Here is a 14,471-nt window from a genome sequence, read left to right as displayed (position 1 = left end):
TCGAGAACACAGGGTTGCCTTCAGAAGACGGCGATTATTTTTATATTCCGAAAAATGAAGCCTTGAGATAAAACGCTAACGTGAAAAGGAGATAGAGGAGATCATCAACAGCGTGGAGCATAGGGCTAGACGGAGGGGTGCCTGGGACGCGCAGGGCATCGGGGAGGTTAAACCCCTCCTTACGTCCAAAGTGCTGCGAGAGATGAACCAAAACATGCCTGCTTGAAAATGGCGCACTCGTCATTCGACAGGTAATCTCCTCAGAGCCTGATCGAGTTCTGGAGGCCTGTGCGTCTTTCAATACGGCATGCAACCAAGCTCTCCCGGCATGGCCTTGGCGCTCGCGGTGCCTCGCTCGCTCGCTTCCTGCTCCCTCCTCTTCCCCTTCCGCTCTTGCCGCCTTCGGCCCGCTAAAACACCCGCGACTGCCGGATTCCTGTTGGGACATTTCGCCATTCACTTTGCTCAATGTGCAACTTCATTCAAATGTTGGGGGCGTGGACTTGTCAACGGCTTTTCGAGAGATATGAAGCCGGGAAATTGATTCGGGAAGTGGGCGATTCTAGTAATCCGCCCGGCACTCCACAGGGAGCATACCTTGTCTAGCCCGCTCATTGCTACCCTCCACACCGCAATACAGGATTATGGCGCTGAACATTGACCAGACCAAATTCCTGGAGGAGGCGATGCGCAAGGTCAAGGAGCAAGCCTTCTACATGAAGCATGCCATGGTAGGGATAGAAGTGTGGAACATCATCCCCCCTGCCTCTCTCTGGTCTTTTACTTGTCTCGCCCCGGGCTCCTACCCAGCAATAGTTCGTGAAAAGGGCATCCTTCTATGTCGTCCTCTCATGTCTCTGTTTGCGCCGGGAAGTGGGCCTTTTCATTCTGTTGATCTCCTCACGTTACCAGACACACGCGCTCGCAAGTTAACTTTCCCCCGTCTTTTTTCCTCCCCAAGGACAATGAGGACTTGAAAGGGACGCTGACTCATGCGTCAGACATGTTGCGGGAGCTTCGAACGGGCCTCCTGACTCCTAAAAGCTACTATGAGCTGTACATGAAGGTGTTGGATGAACTCCGTTACGTGGAGGACTACTTCACCGGTCTGCAGAAGCAAGGGAAGCCGGTCGTCGAGCTCTATGAAAAGGTGCAGAGCTGCGGGAATGTACTCCCGCGTCTCTATTTACTCATAACTGTCGCGGGTGTCTATATCAAGTCTTTGGAAGCGCCGGCGCGCGACATTCTCAAAGATTTGGTAGAGATGAGCAAGGGCGTGCAGCATCCCATGCGCGGCCTTTTTTTGCGAAATTACCTCTCCCAGGTGAGCCGCGACAAGCTACCTGACGTGGGCACCCCGTATGAAGGAGAAGAGGGCGGTAGTGTGCAGGACGCATACGAATTCATTCTCCAGAACTTCTCGGAGGCAAACCGACTATGGTGCCGCATGCAGCAGCAGCCGACCAACGCGCACAACAAGGACAAGAAGCGACGGGAAAAGGAGAGGCAAGAGTTGCGGATACTGGTGGGAACCAATCTGGTCCGCCTCAGTCAGCTCCAGGGCGTGGAGGCGGCCACCTACAAGGAGCACATCCTCCCGCGCCTCCTGGAGCAGGTGGTGCAGTGCAAGGACACCCTTGCCCAGTCCTATCTGATGGAGTGCATCGTCCAGGTCTTCGGCGACGAGTTCCACATCGCCACGCTCGACCTCTTCCTGGCCGCGTGCACGCAGCTGAAGGAGAAGGTGAATGTGCGGGCCATTTTGGAGGGCGTAATGGACCGGCTGGCGACCTTTGCTGAGGCCAACCCCGCCGCCATCCCCCCCCACCTCCGGACTTTCGACATGTTCAACACCTGCGTGAGCAAGCTCCTGGAGGAGCGTCCGGGCTATTCGGTGGTAGAGGTGCTGCGCCTTCAGGCCTCCCTCCTCAACTACGCCCTTCATTCCTTCCCCGGCAACCTCGAGTACCTGAACCTAGCTCTCGGGAATTGCGCCACGGCCCTGGCAGACAAACGGGCGGCCCATCAGGAGCAAGCCGTCATCGTGGCGCCCTTGCCCTTTGCCCTGGACAGCGAAGGCGTGGAGGTCGTGGAGCGCCTCCTCACTCTCCCCTTGGCCTGTCTGGCGCTGAAGGTGCTGGAGCTGCCACACTTCGCCTCCCTCCTCGAGTTCCTCCCATGGGCGAGCCGGCGCCAGGTGGGCGTGACACTCCTCCAGGCTGTGTACAACTCCCGGGCAAAGCTGAGCGACCTGGAGAGCGTGGAAAAGCTGCTGGAGATGGTGGTGCCTGTGATCAAGGAGGAGCCCTCCTCGGTGCTGGGCTCCGAGGAGGGCCAGGCTCTGCGGCGGCAGCAGAACGGGGAGGGAGGGGTGGAGGACGCAGAGGAGGAGGACGAAGCCGGCGCTTCCCGGTCGCGGGGGGGGGGGTCCACAGGGAGCACAGAGAACGGGAAGGCACGGAGGCTGGAGGAGGAGCAGCTCCTGCTCGGGCGCCTGGTGCATGTGATGGCGAGCCCGGACACGGATATGCATTTCAGGTTCCTGACGGTGGCGCGCCGGCACTTCAGCGAGGCGCCCAAGGACCGGTTCCAGTACACGTTTCCACCCTTGGTCCTGGCGACCTTGCAGCTGGTGCAGCGGGTGCGAAGACGAGAGGTGGCGGCTGAGGGCGCGGACGGCAAGCAGGAGGGAGACACGCAGGGGGGCCGCGCGGCCTCGGAGGGTGCCTCCGAGCAGGCGGCCGCGGAGGATGGCAACGGGGTGCTGGGGTTGAAGAAGAGAGACGTGCCGGGCGTGCAATTTGGCTGCCGGAAGCTCTTCCAAGCCGTGCACGAGATGCTCACCTCCTTGGCCCCGCATTTTGCAAACCTTGCGCTGAAACTTTTCTTGGAGGCCGCGCAGGCCGCCGATCGATGCGAGGCAGACGCCTTCAAACTCATCTCGTACGAATTCGTGACCCAGGCCTTCTTGCTGTACGAGGACGAGGTCACGGACTCTAAGTCCCAAATACGGGCCCTGACCGCCATGATTGGCACGCTCCTGCAGGCCCGCCACTTCGACGAGAGCGACTACGATGCTTTGAGCACCAAGGTCACACAGTACGCAGCCAAACTCCTCAAGAAGCCCGATCAGTGCCGCATGGTAGCCTTGGCCTCCCATCTCTTCTTCGTCGGTCGTGCCGACGAGCCTGGCCATTACCACGACCCCAAGCGTGTCATTGAGTGCCTACAGCGCTCTGTCAAAACCGCCGACATGTGCATGGCCTCATCCCAGCATATGCACCTATTTGTAGAGGTCCTGAACCACTACTTATACTTTTACGAATGCGGTTGCCCTACTGTAACAGAAAAGTACCTGTCAGCTCTAGTGGCCTTCATAAACGACAAGCGGAACGAGGCGGCTCTTGTGGGCGGGGGGCCGGCGGAAGGAAGCTCACGCGCCGCTGAGATAGAAGCATACTATAAAAATACGCTTGACTATATCCGCTTGAAAAAGACTCAAACGGATAACAAAGAGCTGGCAGACAGGTTTTCCGCTATCCAAGTGTAATCATGAAAAGGAGATAAGAAGTTGCCTGTCATCCCCGGGATGTGGGAAGGTTTTTGCCGCTTGTGTAAAGGAATGACCCGAACGCATGTGAAAAAATGAGCTTGGCTCGATTTTATGTTTAATTTCTTTGTCGCTCTTTGCCTGTGATGGATATGGAGGAACGCCCTCTTTCCATTCAATAGTACGTTCCCGTTATGCTCTCCGATTGCACGGCAGGCGTATACGGCCCCCCCCGGGAGCGATATCTCGATGACTTTGCCGCCTGATGACTTTTTGATTTTCTTTGGTCCGCCCATGTCGTCACATCGTTTCTGATGCACCATTCGGTTGTTCCCCCGAGACATATGCTCGCAAGCTATTTATATTATTTGCGCGGTAGTGCGATAGTGATTTTAAACCATCATGTCCCTTTTGTGTGAAGGGCGATGTCGTCTTCTCAGCATCCACAACCTAAAATATTTCTACTAGAGGGCCCCTACATGTGATCGACAACTGTCAGTGGTAGTCATGGCGGACTTTTGTGATCTCACTGAGGACTTGGCTTCGCCGGTAAAGGCCCATGGCCAAGAAACAGTAATCCTCAAAGACGATCAGGACGACGAGGACAACTTGCTGAACGACCCATTTGAGGCTGTAGGGTTGCCGGCCCCTCCCATAGACGTCTCCACAAGTTCTTTGACACAGACAAGTGATTTTATCGTCCGCTCATGTCGGATGGCAAGCAGAGAAGAGGAGGATGAGAGGGGGGAAAGAGGAAATGACAAGTTCCAGGGCGGGGCGGAGCACACGCGAGGAGTTTCCACATCGCATGAGAGGAGAATTCTATCCACGTCTTTGAACGGAAGGTCTGATGAGCACATCAGTAGGGTAAGAAAAGAGAGAAGAGCGGCGGTCAAGGCAGAACGGGAAGCAAAACAGGTGGAGGAACGGATAAGAAAAGCTCGCGCAAAGCTGATATGCGACTCGCAGCGTGGCTTGTACAAACATGAAGAAATTGTCATGGTCGTTGAAAAGCGGCTCCGACATACACCCTTGGGTGAAGTCATTGCCGACATCAGACGCAGCGAAGAATTCAAGTCAAAGCAAATTTTCGTCGCGGGGCCGGGGTGTGCAGAGGAGGAGGATGAAATGCCTGAGGCGGCTTGTTACCACCCTGGACTGATTATGTGGGCCCGCATGCCCAAGCCGCTGTGGGATAGCGAGGAAGAATGCCCTCGGCATAGTGGTCCGTTTGTGGAGCAGCTAGGACTGGTAATAGTAGTATGGGACGCTGGCGAATTTTGCGACAAGCTGGCTGTGGATGCGCGAGGCATTTGTCGGAGAAGGACCGTCGGAGACAGTCGCATCGAAACGGTCGGAACCGTCGTTGGCAGTTACGACACCCTTCAGCACGCCATTCAAAGTATCCGGCTAAGCCCAGGGATACCTGCAGACTCTCGGGTTGTGTTGGTTTTGCAGGGTGTGAAAGCAGAGATCGCTTCCCGGTGGAGGCAGAGGGGTGGAGGAGCCGTTGAGCAGGGCGCGCGCCTGACAATGGACGACTACGCCGATGCACTCGTGTGGATGCTTCTGGCTGAGGGCATCGAGTACAAGGAGACCAAGGACGCAGCAGAAACGGGAACGTACCTGCGAGACGTAACGCGCGCCTTGGCAGAGGTGCCCTTTCGTGACACGGCCACGGAGTTGAGCAGCGCCGCCAAGGGAAAGGCTATCGTCAATACAGGTCTTGGAGGGAATAGGGATGAAGCCCTGGTTTTTGCCAGCAGCACGCAGGGCTTGAGCCAGGCTGACAAAGTGGCCACAGCATGGGCGCGCCAGCTCGAGGTCGTCCCCGGCATGAGTGATGTAAGTGTGGGAGTGCGTGCCCCGTTCGTGCGTCTCGTTCTTTCCCGTGGTTTCCTCCGCTCGTGAATATAATTGGAATCTGATGATATATTCACGGTACGAATTGGCAGACAAAAGCGCTGCACATCGTCAATAATCACCACGGGACGCTTCGAAGCCTACTCGATGTGTACCAGGACCCCAAGTACTCCGAGGAAGAGAAAATGAACTGGCTTGCGGACAAGATGGAGAGTGTGTCGGGAACGAGGGTAAGTGCACTGAGATGTCTCTGAGGTTTATGCTCCTACTTCTGTCCTTTTTACACACCGTTATTTGACTCCTTCCTCGTGACACTTGCATTATAGTCCGTTCCGCGTTACTTTATTCATTGCTTTGCTTTTTTCGGGCTCAATTGCCAGAAATAATGATAATAATGACGACAAATAAGCTTTGTTTTGCCTTGCATCACTCATTCGTAGAGTCTCTTTATTTAGATGCTTTCTAAATGTATTTCCTTTTTCAACTCCGAAGGCCCCGAAACAGTTTAAAAGCCTCTCCATGAAGATCTACCAATGCTTGACCGCACACGAGCCCCAATCCCTAATAAATGAATGTGGAGACAACAATAAAGGGAAAAGAAAATAACGCTCCTGGAGGGAGTTCATGGGCGAAAGAGCTCATGAGAGACAGGGGCCACGGACATCAAACGAGGGAGATGGATTACAGAATTTTCACCAGTAAATAAAATTGAGAATTTTGAACACATTTTAAAGTTATTAATCCATATTCTTTCTGTAAAATTTTAAGCCTCGAGATCTCCCGCGCCATGTGACGGTCTGCTTCTCGGCTTCTCAGGTTTGTTCGGATAACTAGTCTGCGTGCCGTTTCGTGCGCGCTTGTTCATGTCAGTTGCTATTCTGGCTTCCCCCTCTATTCTCGTAGCTGTCTGAAGCATCTTAATTGCCAGAAGAAATGCGAGGATAAAGGCTCCACCTTCGGCGAGCCACGACATTCCAATAGAAAGCCTTGCTTTGCTGTCTTCTTCCTTAGTGCTCAACGATACGACAAGTGCCACCCACACGCCCAAACACGTCCCGAAACATAATGCGGCCATAGAGAAAGTTCCTGCAACTATTTTGGTCAATGGAGCTTCAAAACGTGTGCGGACTGCGTTCGTAGCCAGAAGGGCGAGCAGGACCGACACGGCGACAAGCAAGCAGACACCCGCACAGGCCGCTACTCGACAGACTTGCAGCTGCGCACAGTAAGGGCCGTCAAATGAGGGACTGCTCGCGTCACACCATTCCAGTCGAAAAACTTGTCTTCGGCCTGCGATGTGAGCTATTCCATGCCAGAGGCCCAAATTGACTTTCGCAAAGCCGTCCGAGCCGCTTACCATGGCCATCCCGCTTGCAAATTCCGCTGTCAATACGGCACCAAGGGCAAAAATCACGCATAGTGCTGTCATGTATACTCCTATATAATTTTACACAATTTGTGAGATTTCATCGCAAAAATGTGTGATAGATGCAACCTAGACACGACAAGGGAGGAAATACTCTGGCCCCCTACAGCGTTGTACGTTGGGGCTTCGACACTCCATATCAACAATTGTCATGCAACGACATTACAAGAATAAAAGATGTACGTGTCGACTTACCTGGTAAGTAGAGGCGGTTCAGGATTAGCGCCATGCTTGTCCTGTTTGCTTGTGTGTTTTAATGTACGCATAAACAGGCATGCCATGCCGACATGAGGCCTTTAATATCTTGTCATATTCCCATTCATCCACCAACTTAAGAAATCCGCGTTCATCTCCAAACAAGCTAAAACACCCTTGTATAATTCAAATTAGGCCTTCACCTTTACAGCTTCTAACCATTTGACGATCGATGCGGGCGAGAAAGAGGGATCGTAGGCTGAGAGCACTCAGGTCGGCCCATTCGCCACAATTGCGCGAAGCTAGACAACGGTCGGGGCCTTCGATTCGGCCGGGGAGGATCGGAACGGGGGCCCTGGATGGATCGGAACGGATCGGAACGGGGGCCCTGGATGGATCGGAACGGATCGGAACGGGGGCCCGGGTTGGAGCGGATCGGGATGATGATGACGATCTGGTCGTCTCCCCCTTCTTTGCGTGGCTCACGCGCCGACGCTTGCCGCGTCGAATGTCGAAGATGCGTGCGGTCAGGTCGGCAAAGAGTTTTTCTCACGAAGCCCTTCCTGGGTAAAACCCTTGGTGAGCCTCGATGCATGCAAACTCTCGCAGTGCATCTTGTCTCGCCTTTGGCGGGTATCAACGTCTCCAACACGACCTTCAGAGATGGAGGAAACCCAAGAACAACGAAGGACGAATCTCAGGAATATATGCAGGCGTTCCAGTTCATCGAGCGGCGGGAAAGAAATTTGCCAAAGACACAAATATCCGCAATTTTGGAGGAGCGCTACAGAAGAGCAATATTTTAGTGTCTTAATAAGACATTGTGTATGGGCTGTACTGGATAGGCGACTTTGTGCAGTCGAATGGGAATGGGAGCGACTTATGTGTCGAATGATCTTGCGGTGGCCAAGGCAGGCATGCAAACGCCCGCCTAAGAGATGCGATTTAGCTTACAATTTTGGACGACTTCTGAGACGTTTCCCGCTACGTTGGAATGTTTTCAAAAGTACCGATCTCTCGTAGTCGTGACCGTCTGCTTCGACGCGGTCTCACTCTTGATTCACGGGGCATATACTATTCAAGCGGCGGCCATCGGATGCGAGAATCATCTCAAAATCTTAAGCGTAGCCAACGCTTTTGATCGAGCTTACCACTAAAGTAATCCTCATTAATTTTGCCCTGTCGCACAGGTTGGACATCACTCGCCGGCCTGCCGTATTTCCAGGGCGACTCCGCAACCAACGAGAAATTGAGCTATCGATCCGGCCGGAAGTCCCATCCCCGTCGCTTGGCTTGCATCTATCTCCGCTCCGCGACGCAAACAATGTGCAATGTTCCTCGCGATCACATGACTATGGCTGCCAAAGCCCGGGCCTGGCGAAATGAGAAGTAAGTACTGCTGGGTAGAAGGAGTCTGGCGGGCCGTTTGACGTCCCATGGTCCTCGCAGAGATAATTGAACAGCTCATTACGAACGCCATTAGAAGCGAGGACATTTTTGAAGGAGAACACACAATGAGGGAAGGGGCCTTACATCCCGCTATTCTCCTCCTTGATCCGCAGGTTCAGGGCCATCAAGAACAGAGCCCGGCGCACTCGGGACAAGATCAAGGGCCGACTGCAGCCCAGCTTCTCTTTCATCGCTCGTTTCATTCTGCGCAGTGTGCTTCTTCTGTTGATCTGCGCATTCGCCCCGCTACTCCTCATTTTTGCGCTCTTTCACGATTGGTTGATGAAAAAATTCATCAACTATGCCTACATATACAATGTAAGCTGGGAGGACCCCCGCATGGATCAGGAAGTCTTCAATTTGAAGGACGACGACCATGTCATCACAATCGCATCTGCTGGCTGCAACGTGTTGGACTACATTATTGAGGGGGCCCGCGTCACGGCGGTTGATTTCAACGCCTGCCAGATTGCCTTGACCGAGTTGAAATCAGTGGCGATCCAGCGTCTGGAGTTTCCTGAGTTTTTTGCTATTTTTGCCAAGAACGACACGGCACTCCTTCGAAAGCTCTACCCAACCGTCCTCCGACCCGGGCTATCCGCGGCTTCGGCTGAATTTTGGGACCGATACGTGGTGAAGATTCAGTCCTTCATGTACTCGGGCTCGTCGGGCTTTCTCGCCTTCCTGGCCTTCCGCGTGGTCTTGCCACTCCTGCATCTGGGCTGGATCCGACAGGCTATTTTACAGCGCATGTCCAAGGACGATTTTCTGGTCTTGTGCCACACCCACGAAAAGCAGATCGCGATCTGCTCCTGGCTCCTCGACACCATGCTGCCCTGTTTCGCGCTCTTTGCGGGCGTACCTCGTCGTCAGATGAACCTTGGCTTCGGCCGGGAAAACTTCAGCGTGATCGTCAACCACGTCTTGTTCAATACTGACCTGGTACATGACAACTACTTTTACCTGGGGTACATCCTGGGAGAGTACACGGAAGAGTGCTGCCCGCGGTATTTAAAGGCCGAGAACTTCGCTGCCATGAAGAAGCACCTCCTGGCTGGCAAGCTCCATCTCTTCCACGGGTCCATTGAACAAGCCATCATGAAGAACGCGGCCGACGGAGACGAGCTTTTCACCGTCGCCTCCTTGCTCGACCACATGGACTGGATGGATAAGGGCATGGTGACGTCCGAGATCTCCCTCTTGGTACAGCGCATGGACCAGGAACGCGGCCGCATTTACTGGCGCTCTTTCTCGGAGAACGTTCACATCCCGCCCCTCGTCTGGATGGGGGCCCAGAAGGTGGATGACATCTACGAGAACAGCATGGGGGACCGGGTGGGCATGTACTTCTCCACGTGGATCGCGAACCTGAAGGACAGCGAGTTCGTGGTCACCCCTCGTTGCCGCTCCTGGCGCAAGACGGGGGGGCGTACCGCTCCGGCCTGGCGGCACAGTTGTTGACGGGCGCAAAGATTGTCACAGCCCCCGTCTGGAAGCGCGTGGTTCAGGCCAGCAGCGGCAAGGAGAGGCTGGGCGGCAAGGCAGACAGCAAGAACGGAGAGGGACGCACGGACAGTGCGCATGAACGAGACATGGAGGCATTCTACAAATTTCAAAAGGAGGGCTATGACGGCTTCCGTGAGAACTTCTTGCATGCGCGCATGGACCTGATCCAAGCCATGCCCCTCAAGAGGAAGGGTGGCATGGTATGGATCGACGTTGGCGGTGGCACGGCCCGCAACCTGGAGTTCATTCCCGTCGAGATCCTGCGCAAATACTTCAAAGCCATATACGTCGTCGATGTATCTCCGTCCCTGCTAGGAGTCGCCCAGCAGCGTGTGGCAGCGGCTGGCTTGACCGACTTGGTGCACCTGATCGAGCACGACTTCACGGCCCCGTCTATCTTCAAGACCCTGCCCTTCCTGGAGGGGAAAGTCGACATGTTGACTTTCTCCTATTCCCTCTCCATGATCCCCGACAAAACCGCCGCCCTGGTAAACGCCCTCCGTTTCCTCCAACCCAACGGCCATGGCGTGCTTGGTCTGGCAGATTTCTTCTTGGCCTCAAACGAGGATTCAGGCTTGCCCACCATGCTCGCCTCGCTCCGGCGTATGGAAGCCACCTTCCAGCGGAAATGGTTCGAGCAGGACCGCGTTCACCTCATCTCTCCCGCCATTCTCAAGCGTCTGGAGAAAGCAACGACGTGTGTGTGGGACGAACGCTTTCGCGGCGGAGTGCCCCTCTTGCCGGTGCTCCGCCCGTACCACGGTGCTTATGTCGCCTTGACCGGCAAATCAAAAGCCCAGTAGGATAGAAGCGAGGACCGAACATTGGCAGGAAGGTAGATGGAGCAGCATCAAGATTATGTCGTTTGAACTCTCAACTGACGGGATGTTAGTCGTGATGATAGGTCACGAAAATGTGATTTTGCGAAACAGTGCGTCCAGGCGTTAGCCCTCTGGCGGGGCTTTCGTCAACATGCCGTTGACCTCCCGGTTCATAAAGGGTCGGAGAGGTCTGTCCTTTCTGAAAATATTGAACTTTTAAACCCATCGTCCCAAAGCAGTTCTTGAAAGGATAATTTAAGAGAAAGCAAATAGTTAGGAGGCAGGAGACATGGATCCTAGATAAAGCGAACGGATAGAAGGCGGAAATATTGGAAGCTTGGCCTTGAGTTAGCTGTTGTAGCGTGTCACTGTCTTGAATTCTACATCTGTGTGTGAAATTGTAAGAGGTAGAATTGCTGATCGACAGCATTTTGCTTATCTGCACGGGGGTAAATAGTCGAGCGGGGACCTCAATTTAAGTCTTGTGCTATACATTGCGAGTACAGATCAAGCACCTGCAAAAATCTTAAGTGGAAGGAATCGCAAAAGAAGTAGATAACGGGGGAGTAACATTTAGGATCGTTCGAGTTGCTTTCACGGTTCAGAGCTTTGCGTGGACAGGAATCAATCTTTACAGCAGTACATGTCGAGCACTCCAGGCCGAGAGCCATTTCAGGTCTGTCAATAGGTACTTGAGAGCTCGGTTCCATGTGTCCTCTTCGCCGGGCGTCAAGACGATGGGTAGACCGCCGATCTTGTTGCCCTGCACCCTGTGCGGGAGGCGGATCGTGGGGTCTAGCCCCTCCACGTGGGATCCGAACTCCTCCACGCACTGCAGGAATGCAACCAGCGCCGCATTCATGTTCCGACGAGGGAAAAACGCCAGGTTGGCCTCGTCGTAGTAGAAACTCATGGCATTGCTGGCGGTGATTCGAGGACTGTTCGGCATCAACTTCGTCTCCACGTCCGTACAAGTCACATGGGGATCTCAAGATCTTGGAAAAGGAGCCGAATGGCACGAGCTCGAGGCGACGAAAGCGGAAGCCTGTTTGCTTCACTAGTGTGTCAAGCAAAAGGATCGCCTGCCCGAGTCCGGCGTTGATGTCTGTCCACTCCACTGCCGCGAAAGCGGGCAGTCGACCGATACTGCAGCCATTCATCGTGGCAAAGGGCCCTGAATGCCACACGTGAAAACAATCGTTGGCGACATTCAATTGTGTTAACGCCTCGAGTCGTGCCCCTGCACTAAGTTCTGAACCATGTGTTGCTTGATGGCTTTCGGACAAATCAAGCAGCGCCTCTGCTGCCGAATTGTTAAGTGATTGCCACAGATCAAGAAGACCTTGAAGCCGGCGCCGTTTCTTCTCTACAAGGGCTCGTCGGCGGTGCAGTGTGATGCGCCTTGCCTCCACAGCCTTCAACTTTTCGCGCAAATGCAGGATATGCGCTTCGGGACCGTCGCCTTCCGATGGCATGAGCACTTGTCAAATGTCAGGCGCTCGGGCTAGTCCAGTCTAGCGTCACGAGACCACGCACCATCTCTATGCCATCTCTGCTTTCGATATACGCACATTTTCCTCTTAGGATCTCCTTTAGGGTCTTTCTTTCATGATCATGTGACCGCGCGCTTTCCCACTCCGCGCCTGTATCGAGTGGTGTTGGGTCGTACGTAATATGTTGTGTAAGGTATAAGTTTCAGCCCCCCACAACGCTGGACAGCTTGGTCGTATGACATCAATTTGTTTCCCCTTCCCTTCGTGCCATGGATGGCAGAATGCACGCTCCGTTACACGTCCGTAGGCAACGAGCCTGACAGCCTAAGCGCAGACTCGCATGAGGGACAGGAGTAGCGATGTTACGTCGGCGACAGCATGCACGGGGGAACAACGACACCCAAGACAATCGCTTGTTTTTGAGTATACCTCCGTTCCCTTCCATTTTGTTTGTAACCACTTCTCGCGTTTGAACGTTCATTGATGCTTGCCATGCCTGACTCCACAATCGACAAGCTAAGCCTCCCCCACTTAAACTTGGCCCACGTTCGGAAGAGCGCCCCCCCCTTTTCCCCGGCAGTTGGTGCAAGCGAATCAGCGCTGGGCAAATTTTAAAGAAAAAATATAAGAGAAGACGAAAAACAAAGGACGCGAAGAGAGAAATGTCCTATTCGACCCCTCCACTGAACGTAGAAGGCAGGCATGACGCCATGGAGGAAGAGCCCTCTTCTCAGTACGCAGACCACAGGCAGCACATAGCCGAGCAAATGCTGCTGTCCAGCCCTCCAGGTCAATTTGGACATGTACTCACTGGTAAGTTTATTCGATGCGAGCCATATACTTAAAGCGTACAGAAAGGTAACTGATGTTAACACTCGCCCTAACCCCACTCCAGACCTTCGCAAACTTTTGCCAGCAAGTGTCTTGACCGAAAGCTTCGTTCAAGAGGTGACCAAGGTGTACAATGCCTGGCGAGGGATAGGGCTGGGCAAGGTTGAGGAAATGGTAAGTCTCCCATACAAAGGATGGCGGATATTGGGAGCAAGCTTTTATCCGGGTGCTTCACTTCTATCACGCTTGGCAAATGCCAGTTCAGCGCTCCGTGCGAAAAGTTGAACGGCCGACATACGATTTTTTCCGCACAATTCCACAGAGAAACCTGACAGAGGGTCAAGAGCGACTAAACATGAAGCGCCAGGAACTAGAGAGGGCGCTGGCTGGCCACGTCACGGAGAGCTACGCCTCAGACTCGGTGAGCAAGAAACAGAAGCCTCGCACCTGTGCTCGGTATTTTTTTTTAATTCACACAAATATCTAACCACAGGCGACAACCACTATGTGCTCGGTAAAAGGTTCCACCTTGCACGTGATTATCTACAGCGAGCGCGTCAACTTGGCCAACTTTTGGTCGGCCTCCTGGCTCTCAGAGTGGAGCATCGATGACGATAAGCTCTCCGGATCGATTCAGGTTCGTGGTCATGACCTCTTTTGCTGTACAGCTTGCACAACGCACACTCATTGCCAAACTAATCAGGTTCGGGCACATTATTTCGAGGACGGAAACGTGCAGTTACATGTAAACAAATCTTATCCGGTTTTGAGTGTGTCCCTAAGAAGCGACACTGCCATTATAGTTGAATGCATAAAGCTGGCCGAGGAGACATTAAGTGTGAGTTTATTACGACAAGACTTGTTTACTTTTCTTTAATTTCTTCATAAAACGATGGTCTCAATTTTCCCGCCATGGCCCACAGAAGAATATTGAGGCCACCTGTCAAGAGCTCAGCACTGAAGGCCTTCATTCCCTCAGACGCAAGCTGCCTGTGAGTAAAGTCAAGATGAACTGGTCAGATGCGGCTGCTCAAAACATAAGCAAAGTACTTCATAATAATACGGAACATTGATCGTGATGAGGCATGTGACGACCGTCCTGAAGAAAGTTTAACCTCCCCACTAGGCAGTTGCCGTTCGCGTAGCCGTATTCCGCCCTGCGACGCCTTTGCTTTTACAACGCTCACCGCTTTGTTTGAAAAATATCGCATATAAGACATTTCTGGTATAGGTATGCCAATTTGGACGTGGATGCGTCTTTCTACAACCTGTGGCGTGGTTGTAAGCGTTCTAAGCCTCGGTATTGACCGCAAAAGTATCTTCTGTCAAGGCTCACG

The 14,471-nt window shown here is 53.5% G+C and overlaps 2 protein-coding genes across 2 annotated transcripts; one reads left to right on the top strand and one right to left on the bottom strand.

Moving 5' to 3' along the window:
• Nucleotides 1-636: 636 nt before the first annotated feature.
• Nucleotides 637-3,646, top strand: NGA_2076300 (vacuolar sorting protein 35; the record flags this gene model as incomplete). The annotated part of the gene is made up of 2 exons (XM_005856226.1): nt 637-731; nt 962-3,646. Coding segments are annotated over 2 exons (2,684 nt in total), but the record flags the coding sequence as incomplete, so codon positions are not given.
• Nucleotides 3,647-11,380: 7,734 nt separating this feature from the next.
• On the bottom strand, nt 11,381-12,457 carry BECN1 (beclin 1; the record flags this gene model as incomplete). The annotated part of the gene is made up of 1 exon (XM_005856236.1): nt 11,381-12,457. A coding segment is annotated over exon 1 (844 nt), but the record flags the coding sequence as incomplete, so codon positions are not given.
• Between the last annotated feature and the right edge of the window lie 2,014 nt (nt 12,458-14,471).

Source organism: Nannochloropsis gaditana (genome assembly GCF_000240725.1).
Source record: "Nannochloropsis gaditana CCMP526 unplaced genomic scaffold scaffold018, whole genome shotgun sequence".
In the NCBI taxonomy this organism is placed as follows: domain Eukaryota; class Eustigmatophyceae; order Eustigmatales; family Monodopsidaceae; genus Microchloropsis; species Microchloropsis gaditana.
This window is presented reverse-complemented; position numbering and strand designations above follow the sequence as displayed.